Source organism: Phyllostomus discolor, chromosome 10 (assembly GCF_004126475.2).
Source record: "Phyllostomus discolor isolate MPI-MPIP mPhyDis1 chromosome 10, mPhyDis1.pri.v3, whole genome shotgun sequence".
NCBI lineage: Eukaryota > Metazoa > Chordata > Mammalia > Chiroptera > Phyllostomidae > Phyllostomus > Phyllostomus discolor.
Window position 1 is genome coordinate 34809688 of NC_040912.2, and position 22363 is coordinate 34832050.

Genomic DNA, 22363 nt, shown 5'->3' on the forward strand with positions numbered 1-22363 from the left:
TAATAAATGGGGACTTCTGGTTATTATCAAATGTCAAAGGAGCAGAAAAATCTACAGATTACTCAACGCAGAAACAAAATTGACACAATTTAATAATGATCTAGTATCTTCTAGGCATTTCAGAATTCTTCAGTGCCTTGATATTTTTTATGGATGATTATTATATAATAATAAATTATTATAAATTCCTATAATTTAAAGCTTAAAAGTGATGGGTAATAAAGTACTTCTGTGTTAATATACCATCAGTATCATTAATCTCCTTCCCTCATCTATTTGCAAGTGTGAACCCATTTTCTATTCAACAAATTAATTAGAAATAAATTATAATAAAGGAAACACTCAGTTATAAACAGAAAGTCGATGAAGGTTTATTATGAAACTTCCTAATACTCAGTAACCAATATACCAAAAGTGACTCAAAAATAAAGAAGTGGTCAGTCATGTCAAAGCTGCTGAGAAGTTTACTAGGACAAAGACAGAGAACTGCACTCACATTTGTTTTTTCAGGATGAGACCAACTCAAAAGATACATGCAGCTTTGATGTTACTGACATTCCAAATAAGAGAAGAGAATTCATTATTATTTCCAAATATAGATAATCCAGAAAAGTGAACATGTTTTTTAGGTTCAACATCTACTTCCCAAGGTATTCAAACCTCATCTAATTTCCCTGAAATGTTATATATTCTATGATAATGTGATAGGTATTAATATATAATTTAAATGATGCAATACATAGTCATCATTCACATTCACAAGAGTAGACTTACAAATGTATCAAATGGATGTACATTAAGTATGGGGGGATATACACAGTAGATGTCTGTCTGTTTTTTCCTCTAAGAAATGAGTTGAAGAATGAAGTGATAGAATAACTTCCAGCTTACAATGCCAGTAGAATTCTCACTTTATAACAGGATGACCTTTCAAAAGTTGATAATATAAACTAAACTGACGAACAAAATAGAAGGACAGGTACAGATACACGGAAAGATGGACAGGTGTTGGAGGGGAGAGGGCGAGCGGAACTGGATGGAAGAAGGTGAGGAGATTAGGCAGAGAACACAGATGCAAGACTCACAGACACAGACAGCAGTGTGGTGATGGCCTGAGGGAAGGGAGCAGGGGGAGAGGAAGGTGGGTAAAGGGGGGATCATGGGGCCATCTGTAATAATGCAAACAGTAAAAACAAAGGAAAAAATTCTTAATTATATTTTTAAGTAATGGGAAGTTCTATTGTAGAAAACTTCTGACAATTAGTACATGAGTATACCACATGTAGTTTTAAAAAACAATACCCAATATTGATGCAGTGCTTAACAAATGCTAGGCACTGTTCTACATATTTTTATATATTATTTAATCCTCACAACTACTCTAGAAGGTTGGAATTACTACTATCCCTACTTTGTAACAGAAGAAACTGGGGCACAAAAGGATCATATTTGAACCTGGTAGCCTGGGTCTAATTTCTGTCCTTAACTACTCTGCTGTCTCCTTCCTATTTCATTAGAAGCTATTCATTTAAAAAAAAAAACAAAAACTATTCATAAAAAACAGTCTTCTTTGCTGAGATAGACCATGTAAACAGGCTGTCCCCAACCTTTTAGGTATCAGGGGCCGGTTTCGTGGAAAACAATTTTTCCACAGATGGGGGAGGGGACTCGGGGTTTGGAGGATGGTTTGGGGATGATTTAAATGCATTACATTCAAGCTTACCTCCTATTGTGCGGCCCAGTTCCTAACAGGCCTGGACTGGTACCAGTCTGCAGCCCAGAGGTTGGGGACCACTAATGTAAACTATACTGTTTACTGTTTAACTCAAATCCCTAAAAAGTCCACTTGATTTCCATTAAAATCATATTTACTTTGCTATGGTACAAAGCAGGAACATGGGATTGAATAAAAGAATTTATAAGTAAGTTTCTTTTCCAAATTCTTTTTCTGCACCTAATAGGTAGGAGGCTTTCTTTTAAAACTGAATGGGTTAAGATGAGTTTCTGACACTACTTTTTCTTCACAGGAAACTTGTTAATGTTATTAAATTTTAAAATTTATATATAGAAATAATCATAAACAAAAATACCTGGAAGTAACAAAGATTTAGAATTCATGTGAGTACTGCAAAAACTGAGAGTTTGTGAGCACACGCTTACAGCAATCTCCAGGACTGGCACCCACTAGAGGGAGGGGACCTGTGTAGCAGCCCCTGATACGGCAACACACAGGGAGCTTTCTGCTCAACCTGCTGAGTCTTTTAGAACATCACACTTCCAAATCCAAAGTGATACGGGGAGCTTCCTACCCTTTAATTTGTCACATTTTGTGAACAATCCTTAAGTTATAGGCTTTACTTAACCAAATGCCAATGAAGATGGGAACAATGGGAACAGAATTTGTTAGACAATCGTGTTCTGCAGCAATAATAAAAATTCCAAGCAGAAATTAAGTGCCTTATTCATAAGATGTTAAGAACAGTACCATACAGTATCTTCCTTGCATGAAACTGACTACATAGCCACCATCTGGGAAAGGTCTAGTTCAGCTTCTTTCACTGATGACAAAGAATGGGTTGGCTCTCACCTGGTCTCCAATGCAACTGGCAGCTCCATCTGACAAAGCTGTCTTTTGTCATGGAGTAAAACTATGTTTATGGGAGTTCTGTCTTTAAAAGGTCACCACTATGTCCTATCTTAGCTTTCTTGGCTCATTAACGTCACACTGTAAGATTTCAGTGTAACCCACCAGACACATCAAACCAATTAACAGTCTGTTACTATTTCTCAGAGGAGGACTTTAAAAATAGTAATAAGCTTACTTAACCAAAATAAGAACCTGAGTAAGAGTCATGTATTATGACTACATAAAAGTTGACAGTTTAATCTATGCCATTACCTTGTGAAATATAATTCAAATTAAACTCGTAAGAATTATACATCATGAGTATTTGGGACATAATCAAATCCACTGCCTTCAATATATAACTATCTAAACATTTTAAAAACACGCAAATATTAATTTCAATATATAGAATTGGGAACCAAATAGCAGCAAATTAAAAAAGAAAATTGAGCAATAGGCCTGAATTCACTAGTAAATTTTTCTACAATCTTACACTTTATGTCAGTGATCAGAAGTAATGATATGAGTAATCTACATCACTTATTTGCCCAATAGATGTACTGATGTCAATAACAATTTACATTGCCTGGCAGTCACTGGGCAGCAGAGAGTGTGATGCACAGCAGACATTATCCAATACACACACACAGTATACACAGACACACAAGAATGTGCATGAAAACAGAAATATACTATTCTTTTTTATTCTTGGTTTGATTTTCATAGAAATATGTTTAACAAATAAAATAAGGATCTGCTATAGCAGAAAATCTATATACTCTTAACCAACTGAAACCAGTGGGAGGATGCAAGGGAGCCTCACGGAGAAGGATGGCTGTGAGTCAGGTTAATGCAAGACTTACAAACTGTAAAAGATTTCTGCAGTCTCAGGGCTTTAGAGAGTCCTACTTCAACAATATTAGAAAGACACACATGGGAAGATGACTATCTAATACATCTGAAGTGATTATATCTATTCATTAGAGAGCATGAAGAAAAAATAGCCTAAAAAGATCATAAAGAGCATACAAAAGCTCATAATTCTCAATAATTTTGTGAATGACAGAAATTGGGAAGCAACAAATTTAGAAGACTAAAAAAGCTTAAGTAGGAAATATAAGCATGATGACAATGAATTTGATCATTTAGGATGAAAATAAGTGGTTTAGACAATAACCTAACAAGATTATATAGCCAGTACCTAACAAGCTCATGTGGCCTAGACTTTGTGCAAAGAAAGAATATTTTAAAGATTTTATTTATGTATTTTTAGAAAGAGAGGAAGAGAGGGAGAAACAGAAAGAGAGAAACATTGATGTGTGAGAGAAACCTCGATTGATTGGTTACCTCTCACACACTGACTCACAACCCAGGCATGGGCCGTGACTGGGAATTGAACCAGCATCCTTTCGGTGTGCAGGTGGGTGCTCAATCCACTGAGCCACACCAGCTAGGGATAAAAAAAAAACACTAAAATAGAACTTACTAGGAACAAACTAAAGTAATCAATTACTTTACATGTATGTTAAGGGAATGTACTTTATTTATTGTGGGGTTTCTACAGTAAGCCTAAAATGCTTTCAAATTTTTTATCATGATATTCCTGTATTTGAAATAAAAGATATAAAATCCAGTATAACTAATCTTACAAGGTCTGAATAATCAAGAGATAAATCAGAAATGATATTTTTACAGTTTTATAAAATATATAATAAATGGAAATAAATTTAACATCTGTTGTGACAAGGGTCCTTCCATGAGTGGGTGACAACATAGCCACATTATCCAGTGGCTCATTTTAAGAAACAGACAAGTGGAAAAAGATGTGGTACATACTGGGGTATGCAAAAGCAGGCTTACAGTTGTGAGTATGCAAACACAAAGTTTATTCTTCTATTATTATTTATTATTGTATCATTTTCCATATTAATGACTGTAAACCTACTTTTGCCCCCCATATATACAATGGAATATTACTCATAGTATTCCACTGGCCATAAAAAAATGAAACATTGCCATTTGTGACAGCATGGGTGGACCTAGAAGGTATTATACTAAGTGAAATAAGTCAACAGAGAAAGACAAACACCATATGATTTCAATATATGTAGAATCCAAAACAAACACAAAATAAGTGAACAAGCAAAACAAACAAACTTATAGATACAGAGAACAAATTGATGGCTGACAGATAGAAGGAGGGTTGGGAGACTTGGTGAGAAAGGTGAAGGGAATAAGAAGTACAAATTGCTCCCTGGCTGGTGTGGCTCAGTGGACTGAGTGCCAGCTTGCAAACCAAAGGGTCACCAGTTCGATTCTCAGTCCGGGCACATGACTGGGTTGTAGGCTGGGTCCCCAGTAGGGGACACGCAAAAGGCAACCACACACTGATGTTTCTCTCCCTCTCTTTCTCCCTTCCCCTCTCTCTAAAAGTAAATAAATAAAATCTACACAAGTACAAATTGCCAGTTATAAAAACTGTTGTGGGGATTTAAAGTACAGCATAGGGAATATAGCCAATAATATTATAATAACTGTATATGGTTCCAAGTGAGTACTGCACTTACCAGGGGGAATCACTTCATAAATTATATAAATGGTTAATGGCTATGTTGTATACCTGAAACAAATATAATATTGTATGTCAACTTTAATTTAAAATAAAATAAGTTATTTTAAAAAAGAAATGTTGACCCGTCTACAAAATTCATTACATCAGACATCAGGCTGTCTTTCTTCTCAAAGCTAACTGGGCTAACAAAGTTACAGAGCTTCTAAACAAATAATTTTACACACCCCATATTTTTAGCAGGGATTATAATATAATATAATGATTCATTATATGGTCAGTTTCTTCCACCAAACTGTCAAGAGAGAAAATGTCCCTCATTACAGTTGTTTAGGCTACCTCCATAATTTGAGGTTCTCAATAAATGTTTGTTAAACTTAAGATATTGGTCAAATTAAGAGGAATTGTGGTCAGGTTAGTTCAAGATTTTGGCTTGTTTTATAAATTTGAGGAATGCAAAAACTGGATCCTGATGAAAACCTATGATTTGTCTCAAACATGATTTATAGAGCACTACTTTGTTCTAAAAATCCAAAGTCTCCATTTTTACATGAAAAAGTTGGAATTATTTATTTAGAACAACTGGGGATTTGCCGATCATTTTAATTTTGCGTAAGTTTTAAAAACTCTCTAAGAAAGTAGAGCTTTGAATGTTGGGTGCATATTTAGCATTCAAATATGAAAGATACAAGATTATATGAGAGTATAAACAAAAAAAGATAGAGAATAAATAAAGATGTACTAATGGGAAGCTATTAAGTGCCAGGCAATTTATTACTCCATGTGACCATTATAATTCTATTTAAATAGGCATTACTCCTGGTATTGCATGTGCAGAAACAAAAGGTCAGAAAAAGTGTTGCTTAGTGTTGCACAGCAATTAAGTAGCAAAGATTACTTTTAAGTCCTGACTTAAACTCTAAGTCCAATGGTCTCACAACTATACCCTGGCTGCATACTTTTTGTTCGGGGTTATCAGTTTGGTAATAAAGCAATCTAAAAGCAGTACTGACATCTGCAGTCAGGTCAGATTAAGGGATGATGCTGGTAAGGAATGGGTGTCCCTTCTTCTTAAAATTAATGGAGTAACTATAAAATCTGGATTCATGCTAAACAGCTGAACAGGCAGTTTCACTGCTTTCTTTTCTGAGACTGAAATTACTTTTGCTGCCATTACAATACTTTGTAAAAACCAGTTACCAATACTACATGCAAAGGTAAACTACAAATAAATAATCCACTTAGATTCCTCATGTGTTCCTCAATAGGTAGCTCTGCAGGCATGCAGAGGTACATACATGTATTTTGGCTAAAATATTTTACCTCCCACTATCTAAAGTGACAATGTGGATATTGCAATAAAAAAACATGGTTTTTAGTCTTTTAACTTGTCAGGCTTTAATGTTATAAGATTTTTGTGGTTAAAAATAGCAGGAACACCTAATACATTATATGTAGACAAGATAAATGTACCAAGTATTGCTATATAAATTCAATTTTTCATTCCTAAATTTGGTATTCAATAAACCAGTATTCATTTTTCCATTATGGTCTTCCATTAATTGAATATGCGACTGAAAGATAAAATTACATACCAGCAGAGTAAGGCATATTCTATTATAACTTTCCTAAGGGTATAAGAGAGAATCTTTTTTTTTTGTAGATGGGTCTCAATCCATGAAAGACTTGGCTGACACCTCGAATCGCACTAAGCAGCATGGTTTAGTAGATGCCGAAAAGAGTTCTGCTGATTTACTTAGGAAATATGCTGCTCACTCTTTCCTGCTTGTCTCTAGTACTCTCAGAAAAAAATTTAACAACAAAACGTCAAATTTATTTTGAGTTCTACTCTTTGTAAAAGACAAAAATTACTAAGTAAAGCAAGTGGAAATTGTCTGTGCTAAAATGCTCCTTGTGGAGATGTCTGGCTACTAATCACCTAGTGAAAGGCACACTAAGGATCAGCGGTGACACCTGAAAAACAAGGGCTCTAAAAGAGGAGCAGAGAAAAGAAAAGAGAGAGGGAGAGAGGATGGAATAGAGCAGTGATTTTCAACCGGTGTGCTGAACGAATTTTTTTTTTAAAAAAACATGTAATACCTAACTATTTAGTCAAGAGAATTGACCTTTTTTTCCTCTAGGTTGTCAAAAAAAAAAAAAAAAGACAACAGGCAGCACAAAAATAGCTGTCCAGTGTGAATGATTCAAAATTATACCTATTTTTTTGTCAGTATGGCAAAAAAATGTAATATACTTTTTGGTGTGCCACAGAATTTTAGTAATTAGTTTATGTGTGCCATGAGATGAAAAAGGTCAAAAATTCCTAGAATAGAAGAGAGAAGGGGAAAAGGAGGAGGAAGCAAAAGGGAGGGAAGAGAGAGAACAGAAGCAGATGGAAGGAGAGCAGGGAAAATAATTCAAAAATTAGCTGAAGACAAGAAAATAAAGATACTGAAAAAAAATCAAGATGGAAAGTGGCTAAAAGCCAAAGAACATCACAGTTTACAAGTTCCAAATTGAAGATTGCTAAAGAAAAACTGCCTAAGATTTTGCAGCTCTCCCCACATTAGGAAACTGTGACTATGTGACATAGTCCTGAACCCTGGGACCAAGGGACAGGACAGGGCCTTATGGCCACAGGTGCAGTGATTACATCTTCTATAGCCTCCCCAGACAAGAGTTCCTGAAAATGAACAAAACTCTATAAGACTCTCAAGAACAAGTATGTATCTTTCTAGTCATTCACGAGATGGTATTTTATATTTTCTAACTGGCAGGAAAATTAATCCTAAAGCAAATACAAACACCAAAGCCAGAATTCAGAAATAGATGATTCATTAAATAGAAGCCCCTAGGCTTAACTGAGGCTTAACTGAGATGGTATTTTATATTTTCTAACTGGCAGGAAAATTAATCCTAAAGCAAATACAAACACCAAAGCCAGAATTCAGAAATAGATGATTCATTAAATAGAAGCCCCTAGGACTGGCTGAAGGTTAACAGGTGTAGGTAACTGGTACAATATTGTGTAATAATTTCTCAGATAATTTTACTTCCCCAGGCTGCCTTGGTTTCAAAACATTAACAAGTTCACTACCTTCACCTAACCTTGCCAAGCCAAAGTAGTCTTAAATCCCACTTTTGCTCGAAGCTAATAATTCAAAAAGAATAATAACTGAGAAACCAAAGTGGAGAGCCATGTTTTGGCACAACTAGATCTGTAATTAGTTGGAAAAAAAGTGTCACACTTACTCATACCACTGTTTATTGTGTTTTCGGTAAAGCAACGTATCCAAGGCAACAGCATTGACATCCAGAGCTCCTGGGGAAGGCCACTGGTTGGTGAGGTGGGCAGTTAACTCTTGTCTTGATCTTAAATCATTATTCTTTAGCACAGTCCTGTGAACATTAAGATGGTGAGTGCTTTTGTCTTCATTGTTCTGCAATGGCAGAGGAGCCTAATGGTATCAGTTTAGGCCCTCAAAATTCATCTTTTAAAAATGGTATGTTAACAGACTGTGAACAAAACTACAGGAGGGTTAGATGGGGCTATGACTGTTTTGTTTCCTGTAGTACGTGGTTTATCATTCTTTCTTTGCTGGCTGCAACAAATCACTTGAGAAATTCAGGCTTCCTATCTTCTCCACAGAGATATTACTAGAAGACTAAGGGACTCAAGCCGCATCTTATATCTTAACTAAAAACCAGTGGTGATTATCTTTAAAGTAACAGAATATCAAATGCCAATTAAAATACAAATGAAAGTAAAAATTCAGTGCGTATGGTTTTCTAGCTTCAAAATTCACAATCTGTGAAAGTAATTTAACTCAGTAAACAAGAACATTACATTGAATTTAAAATAAAATGAATGCAGAAAAATATAAAATAAAAAATTCATGGGGTTCCCAGAACTGGTTTTGATAGAAGTGACTACCAATAAATCTTCATGAAAATGATCAAATCAATGGCAATTGCATTGAACAGTACATATTTCCACTGGAAATATTTCAGCTAAAGAAGAAAGCCATTGTAACAACCCATGGTTTCCTTTTGCGTTTGTAGAACTGTTACTTATTAATAAGAACTTACAAAAGAACTAACTAGCTTTGCACCAAAATTTCACCTTCACATACCAACTGATCATTGGCTCAAGACTAATTCAACATTTGAACTGGTAGTTAGAGATAATTAAAAGCATAATTCTGTTTGCAGAGGTCTTATTCTTCCTCTCAAAGACTTTAAAATACCACCAAGGCCACCTGCATTCACCAACAGTAGTCCCTGATGTTAGTGTACCAAGGTTCTGAGCCATCAGCTGAGAAGCAGGAAGTAATATGTGCTTGCCACTATTTTCAGAGACAATAATGCTCCTGTTGTGGATGGCAGAGTCAGTGGTGTGGTAGCAAGACAATCCTGCATGTAAGAAAATCAGCCTGCACAACATAATTCTAATGGAATAACCCCATTTAATATGCCTCTAACAGGCTACATGTGAATATCTGTGTGCATTTAAAAATATTTGCTCCACGATGTCCACAAAGAAATATTATCTGATGTAAAACACTAGCTTCTGTCCCACAAGGTAATACTACCAATTAAATAAGCAGAAGTCAATGAGAATTATCTCATTAAGATATTCTTTTAAGGTACATCCAATAATTTCAGTTCACTCAAAAAGAAATAAAAATCTTTAAAAGGAGTGTTAAATACTTTAACATTGTGCCCTGGCTGGTGTGGGTCAGTGGACTGAGTGCTGGCCTACAAACCAAAGGGTTGCTAGTTTGATTCCCAGTCAGGCCACATACCTGGGTGGTGGGCCAGGTCCCCAGTAGGGGGCATGTAAGAGGCAACCACACATCAATGTTTCTCTTACTCTCTTTCTCTTTCCCTTGCCCTCTCTCTAAAAAATAAGTAACTAAAATCTTAAAAAATACTTTAACATTTCTCTTTATAAAAAGAGTAAAGATTAGAAAAGTTTTAAGATTAACAGAAAAATTATATAACGCAGAAATGGCAATCACTGGCCAGAGAATCTACTATAGTAAGCTATCATTATTTTGGGTTCTCTTAATAGAGTTTTCTTTCACATATTCCCTCTTTCTAGAGCCTCTAGTGAAGGTCACTGGGAAATTCAACTCCAATATTGTAACTGGCTTATAGGAAATACAGCAGAGTACAAGAGAGACAAATGCACATGTGGGAGGCAACGGCATGTTAGAACTTAGCAGAACTTAGTTAATGATGAGTAACTGAACAACCTCCAATTTATAACATAGTTTTCCTGGAAAGTAAAAAGCTTTACACCACATAAAATGGAAACAGAAAGTGAAGTTTCATGAAAGTTTTTACACACTGACTTGTCCATGGAGAATTTTTGCCTAATGGCAAGTCAAGGTATTGTCTTTAGACCTTGGTGCTTAGAAATCCAAATGCTATTGTTTTCTATGGGAAGCGTTCCTGCCTGGTTCTCTCAAACAGGAGATAAGAGGCTTCAGTGCATTGAATAGGCACCGGTCTTGTCCACACCACATCTGTTTCCCACCCTTTGTGAGGAACGTGGAGGCTTGCCCTGCCATGATGAAAAGGCAAAGTTCCTGGGGGCTCCTTGGGTAAGGCCCTTTCTTTTACCAATCCAGACATCAGAGGACAAGCAAATGAATTAAGTGAGGTTGGAAACCCCAGCCCTGAAGTTTGAGTCTTGATACAGTTCACTTAGATGAATAGACAAACACAGCTTATTCATTCTAGCAGTGAGGTCCTGACCAAAATTAGCAGCAAAGAGACATTCTTGAAGTTCTGCTTCCCAACTCTCTGAAATAACTCAACCTAACTCTTTCTAGGCCTACTTTTTCAGTACTTCTATCCATTCCATGAGTTGTTGATACCAATATGATGAATTGGTTACAATCAAAGAATCATTACTTACCTAAGGGGAAGCAAAATGTACCTAGAAAATTCAATACCTACTTAAAGGTACCCCAATTGATGTTAATATGAAGAATCAGGATATTGTTCTCACTTGGCTAAGCTTAAAAATAGGTTCATTTTAAATTATTCAACAATTATAGTTATTTTATAGGGAAAAACCAGTGAAAATTAATGGTAAAATGGTGTGCTAATTACTATGTAACTTTAATTAAAATTCTAAGCAATGCTAATGTTACTGGAGTAATCTAAAAACTGAATCATTCCATGAGCCATGTTATATTTATATTAGTCAAATTTAACACTCTCTCTTTAAGGTAATAATTCTCAGAAAGATACACTAAAGGAAAATTATTTAATTTACTAAGAGAGTAGCAATAATATATTATCACAGCAAATTTTAAGAACTTTCTGTGGAATCTACCTCTAAATTGCTAGTCAGCTAATTTATCTTCAGGTTCTCAATAAGAATTATTCAGGAATTTAATCACAAAAAAACATGATCCAATCTTTTATTCTCCCAACTTTATTGGTGTATAATTATATAGCATGATTTGATATATGTATACAATATGAAATAATCACCACACTCAAGCTAATTAACATATTCATCCCCTCACATACTTAACTTTTGTGTGTGTGTGATGAGAACACCTAAGATCTACCCTCTTAAAAAATTTCAAGTATAGACTTCCAGTTAAGATGGCAGCACAGGTAAACACAACTCACCTCCTCACACGGTCACATGAAAATTACAAGTAAACTACAGAACAACCATCACTCAGAGCTGCCAAAAATCAAGTTGAATGGAAGTCCGTCAACTACAGAAGGAAAGAAACCAGATCCATCCAGACTGGTAGGAGAAGTGGAGATATACTCATAAGAGAACAGACTGGTCCCACATCCATGTGTGGTGGATAAAAATTAGGGAAGGATAGCTGGGGAACAAGGAGGCCCAGCCCCACACCAGGCCCCCCAGCCCAGGGTTCCAGTGCCAAGCAGATAAGTCCCCATAACTTCTGGCTGCAAAACCCAGTGGGGATTGAGTCAGTGGAAGAAACTTCTGGAGTCCCAAACAGTTTCCCTTAAAGAACCCACACATGGACTTACTTAGACTCACTCCTTCTGAGCTCTAGCACTAGGGTAGCAGCTTAAAAGGCACCAGTGGCACACAGGGAGGAAATGAAGTGTATGGCATCAAGGCAAGAGCTGGGCAACAGCTTTCTCCCAGACAGAAAGGTGGACAGAGGCCAAGGTCCCTTTTCTGAGCATGCCCCCCACAGAGCCACAGAGCCAGCAGGCAAGTGCCATATCTAACACTCCGTCAACTTGCCTAACACTGTTTGCCCCACCCTGGAGATCCCCTGAGACTCTGGCCCACCCAAGATATGGGTCCACCCAAGCTATTAACAATGACTTTTCCATATGAATGGCTGGTCTTGGCTCATGTTTCACAACTTCCTAAATCCTATCAAACAAGCAACAGCTTACCTCAGTGAGCCCGAATCCCCCTTACCTCTTGCCAAGTGGCCCCAAGCATGATACTAGCAGCAGCCAGCCTAGATTCACAGCTTGGCTTCACCTGGGAATCTCCAAGCCTAGCACTAGTAGAAGCCATGTCTGATTGCTTTATAGCCCAGATAGGGTGGCCCTGGGCAGAACACAGGTGGGGGAAGACCCTGCCTGCACCACCCAGGAAATCCCAGAGCCTGTGAACCCATGGACAGCTACAGACCACCTCAGAGCACCACCACTCTGCCCCTGCACAGCTAATGTTCCAGGGCGGGCAGATGTAGGTAGTCAGTGATTACAGCCAGTCTTTGCAGCTGACTGGCCTGGGTAATTCCCTCTAATTGACCAACCAACAGCCATCAAGTAGTTTATTGTCCTCAACTACAAGAGGAAGGTAAACTCAGCTCACACAGAGGGTGCACTTCGAGTACCCAGCTTGGATGATAGGGGAGGCTGCGCCATTGGACCCTATAGGACATCTACTATTTTAGGTCACACTACAAAGACAGGGAGTCATAACAGCTCTACCTAACACATAGAAACAAATGCAGGGAGGCTGCCAAAATGAGGAGACAAAGAAACATGGCCCAAATGAAAGAACAGAACAAAAATTCAGAAAAAGAACGAAATGAAATGGAGATAAGCAATCTATAAGATGCGGAGTTCAAAACACTGGTTATGAGGATGCTCAAGGGACTTAGTGAGGACCTCAACAAGATCCAGTCAGAATTGAAGGATACACTAATTGAAATAAAGAGCAATTTACAGGGAAACAACAGTAGAGGGGATGAAGCCAAGAATCAAATCAATGTTTTGGAAAAGAAAAAAACAACCAACAAGAACAAGAAGAAAGAATTTAAAAAATGAGGACAATGTAAGCAGACTCTGGGACAATTTCAAGGGTTCCAACATTCACATCATAGGAATACCAAAAGGAGAAGAAAAGGAACAAGAATGCGGAAATCTATTTGAGAGAATAATGAAAGAAAAGTTCCCTAATTTGGTGAAGGAAATAGACATGCAAGTCCAAGAAGTACAGAGAGTCTGAAACCAGATGGATGCAAGGAAGCCCACTCTAAGACACATCATTAATTAACATGCCAAAGGTTAAAGATAAGGAGAGTATCTTAAAACCAGCAAGAGAAGAGCAGTTAGTTACCTATCAGGGAGTTCCCATAAGACCATCAGCTGATTTCTCAAAAAACTTTGCAGGCTAGAAGAGATTAGCAAGACATATTCGAAGTCATGAAGAGCAGGGACCTACAGCCAAGATTGCTCTACCTAGAAAATCATTTAGAATCAAAGGGCAAATAAAAAGCTTCCCAGACAAGAAAAAACTAAAGTTCATCATCACCAAACCATTATAATATGAAATGTTAAAGAAACTTATTTAAGAAAAAGAAAATGATCAAAACTATGAACAATAAAATGGCAGTAAAGATATATCTAGCAACAATTGAATCTAAAAAACAAACTACGTAAACAAGAAGGAAAGAGACACAATTATGGATACAGAGAGTGTTATGATGGTTGCCAGGCAGGAGGTGGGTATGGGGGAGTGGGTGAAGCGGTGAGGGGATTAATAAGTACAAATAGGTAGAACAGCCAGGGGGAAGTAAGGTACAGTATTGAAAATGAAGTAGCCAAAGAACTTATACGCATGACCCATGGACATGAACAATGGTGGGGGAATTGCCTGAGGGAGTGGGGGAATGCTGAGTGGAGGGGGACAAAGAGAAAAACAATTGGGATAACTGTAATAGCACAATCAATAAAACAAAAAATTTCAAGTATATTATACAGTACTGTTATTAAATAACTATAGTCACATTACTATACAATAGTTATCCAGAATCTTTTCATCTTGCATAACTGAAACTTTGTTTCCCCTTGAACAGCATCTCCGCATTTCCAACTCACCACTGGCCCTGGTAAACACTAAACGCTATTCTCTTCTCTGATTTCATGAGTTTGACTACTTTAGATTCCACGGGTAAGTAGGATCATACACTATTTGTCCTCCAGCATGTTTACTTTACTTAGCATAATGTCCTTCAGGTTGATCCATGTTGTTGCAAATAGTCATGTGTGTGTGACTTTTTTTATTCACTCAACTGACTGACATTGAAGTTTCTTCCACCTCTTGGTTAATGTGAAGGATGCTGACACTAACATGGGTCAATCTTTTTGAGATCCTGTGTTCATTTCCTTTGGAAGAATACCCAGAAGTGGGATCACTGGATCATAACATAGTTCTATTTCTATTTTTTTGAAGAATCTCCATACTGTTTCTCAAAGTGGTTGTAGTAATGTATGTAACCACCAACTGTGTACAAGTGTTCCCTTTTTACCACATCCTTGCCAAAACTTACCTATCATATTTCTGATAACAGACATCCTAACAGGTATGAGTTGATACTGTGATTGTGATTTGCATTTCCCCAATGATTAGTGAAGTTAGGCATCTTTTCATATACCTGTTGGTAATTTGTATGTCACCCCTGGAGAAATGTCTATTCAAGTCCTTTGCCCATTTTTAACAGGATTTTTTTTTTTTGGCTATTGAGTTATAGGAGCTCCTTATATATTTTGGATATTAACTCTGTATCAGATAGATGGCAAATATTTTCTCCCATTCTGTAGGTTGCCTGTTTTCTCTGTTGATTGGTCCTTTGTTATGCAGAATATTTTTTGTTTGATGCATCCATTTTTCTACTTTTGCTCTAGTTTCCTCCATTTTTGATGTCATATCCAAAAGAATTATTGCCCAGAGCAATATCATGAAGCTATTTCCCTCTTTTTCTTCAAGTACTTTTATAGTTTCAAGTCTTATGTTTAAGTCTTTCATTCATTTTGACTTGATTTTTGTTATTGGTATCAGAGAAGGGTCCAGTTCCATTCTTCTGTATGTGGATGTGCAGTCTTCCCAATATCATTTGCTGAAGACAATATCCTGTGCACATGTGTGTTCTTGGTCCCTTTGTCAAAGATTAACTGACTGTAGGTGCCTGGATATTTTTCTGGGTTCTCTATTCTGTTCCAATGGTCTATATGTCAGTTTTAATGTCAGCACTATACTGTTTTGATTACTGTAAATTTATAATACATTTTTATATCAGGAAATGTGATGCCACCAGCCTTACTTTTCTTTCTCAGAATTGCTTTGACTATCCAGGGTCTTTTTGGTTCCACATAAATTTTAGGACTGTCTTTTCATTTCTTTGAAAAATATTATTGGGATTTTGATAAGGATTTCACTGATTTTGTATATCATTTTGTATAGTGTGAGTATTCTAATATTAATTCTTCTAATCCATAAACACGGGATGCTTTTGATGTATGCCGTAATTTCCCTCATTAATGTTTTTAAATTTCCATTGTACAAATCTTTTACCTCTTTAGTTAAGTTTATTCCTAAGAATTTTCTTCTTGTTGTTAGCTGCAAATAGATTGTTTTTTAATTTCCTTTTTTGATAGTTTGTTTGTATATAGAAACATGATTGATTTTTGTATGCTGATTTTGTATTCTGCAACTTTGCTGAATTTATTAGTTCTAACAGTTTTGTTGTTGTTTTGTCCTTATTTGCTTTATATATTTAGGTGTCCTGATGTTGAGGCTATATATACTCATATTTGCTATATCTTCTTATTGAATTGACCCTTTTATCATTATATAATGACCTTTTTTGCCTCTAGAAACAGTTTTGGACTAAAAAGTCTATTTTGTCTGCTGTAAGTATAGACACCCTGCTTTCTTTTGGTTACCATTTGTATGAACTATCTTTTTCCATCCCTTCACTTTCTTTTAATTATTTTTACATTTTTTATTTTTATTGTATTTTTTCCATTACCATTTATCCCCCTTATATCCCATTCCTCACCCCACAATCCCCACACTGTTGTCCATGTCCATGAGTCCTTTTTCCTTTTTTGTTCAGTCCCTCCATTTCCTAACCACCTCCCCCAGAGCTGTCAGTCTGCTATCCATGAGTCTCTCTATTTTGCTTGTTCAGTTTGTACATTAAATTCTATGTGTGACTGAAATCATACGGTATTTGTCTTTCTCTGACTGGCCTATTTCACTTAGCATAATGTTCTCTAGATCCAAACATGCTGCTGCAAATGGCAAAATACTCTTCTTTTTATGGCCAAGTAGTATTCCTTTATGTAAATGTGCCATATTTGTTTTATCCATTCACTCTTGATGGAGATTTGGGCTGCTTCCATATCTTGGTGATTGTAAATAATGCTACAATGAACATAGGGATGCTTCTGCTCTGTCTAATTAGTGTTTTGGGTTTCATTGCATAAATTTGCAGAAGTGGAATTGCTGGATCATAAGGCAGTTCCATTTTTAATTTTTTACGGTACCTCCATACTGTTTTCCACAGTGGCTGCACCTATCTGCATTCTCACCAACAGTGCACAAGGGTTCCCCTTTCTCCACATCCTTGCCCAGCACTTGTTGTTTGTTGATTTATTGGTGATAGCCGTTCTGACAGATGTGAAGTGGTATTTCATTATGGTTTTAATTTGCATTTCTCTGATGATTAGTGACATTGAGCATCTTTTAATATGTCCATTGGCTATCTGTATATCTTCTTTGGAGAAGTATCTATATTCAGGGCCTTTGTCCATTTTTTAATTGGGTTGTTTGTTGGTATTGAGTTTTATGAATACTTCTAAAATTTATATCGAACCACAAAAGACTCCAAATAGCAACAGCGTCTTGAGAAAGAACAACAAAGTTTGAGGAATCACACTACCTAATATCAAATTATACTATAAGGCCACAGTAATCAAAACACCATGGTACTGGCATAAAAACAGACACATAGATCAAAGGAACACAGTAGAGAGCTCAGAAATAAACCCACTCTTACAGTCAATTTATATTTGACAGAGAAAGCAAGCAAAAACAAAGGGGTAAAGGTAGTTTATTCAATAATTGGTGTTGAGGAAATTGGGACAGATACATGCAGAAAAATGAAACTAGCCCCCCTTCTTATACCACACACAAGAATACATTCAAATGGATTAAAGGCTTAAATGTTAGATCTGAAACCATAAAAATCCTAGAAGAAAACTTAGGTGGTTAAAATCTTGGACATTGCTGATAGCAATATTTTTTTTCTGATACATCTCTTCAGGCAAGGGAAATGAGAAAAAATAAACAAATGGGACTATATCAAACTGCAAAGGTTTTGTACAACAAAGGAAACAATCAACAAAATAAAAAGGGAGTATGTTCTGAATGGGAGAATGTATTCCCTGATACATCTGATAAGGGGTTAACATTCCTTCACTTTCAGCCACTGTGAATCTTAGTTTGATAGCACATTAATGGGTCTTGTTTTGAAGCCCATTCAATCACTCTCTACCTTTTGATGGGTGAGTTTAATTCATTTACATTTAAGGCAATTGCACTTGTTGTTTTTTTCATTGTTGTTGTCTGTTTGGCAGTTGTTTTTGCCCTTCTCTTTGTCTTTTGCTATCCTCCTTTGTTATTTGATAACTTTTTGCAGTGACTTGTTTTGATTCTTTTCTCTTTATCTTTTGTGTTTCTATTATAAGTATGTTCTTTGTAGTTAGCTTTAATCTTGAACAAAGTATCTTATAGTTATAACTTCCTATTTTAAGTTGATAACCTATCTTCAATTGCATAAAAAACACTACAGATGAAGCACTTTGAGAGTACTTTATTATTTTTCAGTATTTATGCCCAATTAAAAAATATTTACTGGGATGGGAGTAAAGGACAGAAAACTGTACTTGAACAATGATTAAAATAAAATGAAAAAAAAGAATGATAACAACAGTGAAAAAATATTTTTAAAAATTGTCAATTATAGTTGACATACAATATTATATTAGTTTCACGTGACTAGATACATGTTTGGCCTCTATGTAAGAGTAACAGGGAGCCATCATGCAGTTTCCTATTTGTAGGACTCTTCTTTTAAAAATGTTATTGATTTATTTTTAGAGAGAGGGGAAGGGAGAGCGAGTGGAATATTGATGTGCAGAGAGAGACACATGGACCAGTGGTCTCTGGCATGCCCCAAATGGGGACCTGGCCCACAACCCAGGCATGCACCCCGAACAGGAATTGAACCTACCACCTGAGCTCTGTGGGACAAAGCCCATCTCACTGAGCCGCACCAGTCAGAGCCATGTGCTGGATTTTTAATCTTTCTTGTGCTTTTGCTTTTGTTGTTTTCACTGCCTCGAAAACCCATCTCTTCCCATATTAGCCTCCCAAATGTCTAAACAACTTTAAGGAATTAGTATAACTGTCACCACCTCCTTAAATCCTTCCTAGTTCATTCTCCTTTGTTTCAAACTGAATCCAATACAAGACCATCACAGCACCTGTGACACTTTATCACTCTTATTGTTTATATGTTTTTGCCCCCTGTGGGGGCAGGAACTAGAACAAATTTATCTCTGTATTCTTAGCATTAATCCCAGCATCCAGGACATGATTGTCAGACATGATTATGAAACTTAGTGAAAAAGTATCCATATGTTATAGAGAAGTGCAATGAAGTATGTAGGTTTCAGCATGATTTGCTTCAAAATAATACAGAAAAAAAACAAAGAAAAGAAACAAAGCCCTGGCCAAGTAGCTCAGATGGTTAGAGTGTTGTCTCCATACACCAAGGTCTGGGTAAAATCTCCTGTCAGGACATGTACAAAAATCAACCAAAGAATACATAAATAAGTAAAACAACAAATCAGTGCTTCTTTTTTTCTCTCTCTCCCCCCTTTTCTCTATCTAAAAATAAGAATAATAAAAAAAGCAAATGAGGACTTCCGGCAAGATGGAGGAATAGGTGGATGCACCGTACCTCCTCGCACAACCAAGATTAGAACAACAATAATTTACAGGAAGAATAACACTCAGAACTGACAGAGGATTTATCTGAATGGAAGTCGGACAGCCAAGAAGTTGAAGTAGACCCGTACATCCAGACTGGTCGGAGAAGACGAGCCGGGTGGGCGTGGGGCTGGTGCGGGTCGGCAGCGCATGGAGGTCGGGGAAAATTTGGCGCGAAATCAGCGTGACAGCCATCTGGGGCGCAAGAACGCAGCGGTGATCCCTGAGTATGCAAGCTGCGGCTGGTGGACCCAGTGGGGCAGCAATTGTGGACCAGGGCAGAGCTCGCAGCCCAGGATCCCAGAGAAGGGTCTGAGCCCAGGAGAACAGAACTACCACCATTGTTCCCTCCCGTCCCCGCTCCTGCCCCTGCCCCCACATATAACGTCACAATCTAGTGACTGGGGTGCCCAGCCCCAGTGAACACCTAAGGGTCCACCCCGCACCGTAACAACAGTGACCAGACCAGGAAAAAAAAAAAAGGAGAGACAGGGAAAGATATAAGGTATGTTTCCAACAGAACAGATCAGTCCCCCAGGACTCATCTTTTTGAGCGACCAAGAAATAGCCAATCTATCAGATGCACAGTCCAAAACACTGGTGATCAGAAAGCTCACGGAATTGGTAGATTTTGGGCACAATTTAGATGAAAGGATGCAGGTTACCATAAAAGAGATGCAGGAACATACGCGGAGGAGAGCCAATAGTGAAAGGAAGGAATCTGAGTCTCAAAACAATACAGTGGACCAGAAGGAAGATAGAATCAACCAAGCAGGAAAGCATGATGAAATAAGAATTCAAAAAATTGAGGAAAAGCTTAAGAGCATCCAGGACACCTTTAAACGTTCCAACATCCAAATTGTAGGGGTACCAGAATGGGAAGGGGAAAAGCAACAAATTGAGCACGTATTTGAACAAATAATAAAGGAGAACTTCCCCAATCTGGCAAAGGGAACAGTCTTCCAAGAAATCCAAGAAGCTCAGAGAGCCCCAAAGAAGTTGGACCCAAGAAGAAACACACCAAGGCACATCATAATTACATTAGCCAAGGTAAAAACGAAGGAGAGAATCCTAGAAGCAGCAAGAGATAAGAGGACAGTAACCTACAAAGGAGTTCCCACCAGACTGTCAGCTGATTTCTCCAAAGAGACCTTATAGGCAAGAAGGGGCTGGAAAGAAGTATTCCAAGTCATGAAAGACAAGGACCTACATCCCACATTGCTCTATCCAGCAAAGCTCTCATTTAGAATGGAAGGGAAGATAAAGTGCTTTTCAGATAAGGTCAAGTTAAAGGAGTTCATCATCACCAAGCCCTTATTTTATGAAATGCTAAAGGGTCTTATCTAAGAAAAGAAGATAAAGAAAAGACATGTATAGTAAAATGACAGCAAACTCACAATTATTAACAACCACACCTAAAGCAAAACCAAAAGAAACTAAGTAAACAACTAGAACAGGAACAGAACCACAGAAATGGAGGGCACATGGAGGGCTAGCAGCAGGGGGGTGGGAGGAGGAGAGAGGGGAAAAGATATAGAGAATAAGTAGCATAGAATGTAGGTTGAAAATAGATAGGGGGAGGGCAAGAATAGTATGGGAAATGTAGAAGCTAAAGAACTCTTAAGTATGACACATGGACATGAACTAAAGTGGGGGAACATGGGTGGGAGAGGGGGTACAGGGTGGAGGGGAGAGAAGGGGGAAATGGGACAACTGTAATAGCATAATCAATAAAATATATTTTAAAAAAAAGCAAATGAAAAATAAAATGATGAAACAAATTAACTGTTCTATCTGTGTGATGAGTAATTATGTTTTATAATACAATTATTTCTTTGTGCATAATTCAAAATTTCTTAATAAAAATTAAAATATTGAATATAACAGCTTCAGAATCTTTTTTATAAATATGGACTAAATGCTAAAAATGGAAATACATGAAAAAATATTTTTTAAAGACACATTTTATTGATTACGCTATTACAGTTGTCCCAATTTTTCCCCCTTTGCCCTCTTTCACCCAATACCCCTCTTCTCTCCAGCAATCCGTCGCTTAGTTCATGTCCATGGGTCATGCATATAAGTTCTTTGGCTTCTCCATTTGCTATACTACTCTTAATATCCCCCCATCTATTTTGTACCTACCAATTATGCTTCTTAATCTCTGCACCTTCTCCCCCCCAACACCACGTTCTCCTCCTTCCTCCCCCCTCCCCAGCTGATATGCTCCAAATTATCTCCGTATCTATGATTCCGTTCCTGTTTTGGTTATTTGCTTAGTCTGTTTTTCTTCGATTCAGTTGTTGATAGTTGTGAATTTGTTGCCATTTTAATGTTCACAGTTTTGATCTTCTTTTTCTTAAATAAGTCCCTTTAACATTTCATATAATAACCAAGCCATATAATAATGGCTTGGTGATGATGAACTCCTTTAACTTTACATTGTCTGAGAAGCACTTTATCTGCCCTTCCATTCTAAATGATAACTTTGCTGGACAGAGTAATCTAGATTGTAGGTCCTTGCTTGACATCACTTTGAATACTTCTTGCCAGTCCCTTCTTGCCTGCCAAGTTTCTTTTGTGAAATTAGCTGATGCTCTTATGGGAACTCTTTTGTAGATAACTGTCTGCTTTTCTCTTGCTGCATTTAAGATTCTCTCTTTATCTTGAACCTTTGGCATTTTAATTACAGTGTGTCTTGCTACAGTTCTCTTGTGTCCAACTTGTTGGAGACTATCACTGATTCCTGGACTTGTATAATTATTTCCTTAGCCAAATTAGGGCAGTTTTCTTTCATTATTTTTTAAATAAGTTTTCAATTTCTTGCTCGTCCTCTTCTTCTGGCACCCTT

At 37.0% G+C, this 22363-nt stretch overlaps 1 protein-coding gene across 6 annotated transcripts in view; it reads right to left on the reverse strand.

Moving 5' to 3' along the window:
- The window catches only part of RUNDC3B (RUN domain containing 3B), a 150487-nt gene that overhangs the window by 11224 nt on the left and 116900 nt on the right, over positions 1-22363 (reverse strand). For 4 of the 6 annotated variants that reach the window (XM_028525650.1, XM_036010658.1, XM_028525649.2 and 1 more), the window contains one exon: positions 8448-8594. The exons of the other annotated variants lie outside the window; for them this stretch is intronic. In XM_028525650.1, coding sequence (XP_028381451.1) covers positions 8448-8594 — 147 coding nt within the window. The remainder of the gene's footprint in view (positions 1-8447; positions 8595-22363) is intronic. 6 annotated transcript variants of the gene reach the window in all.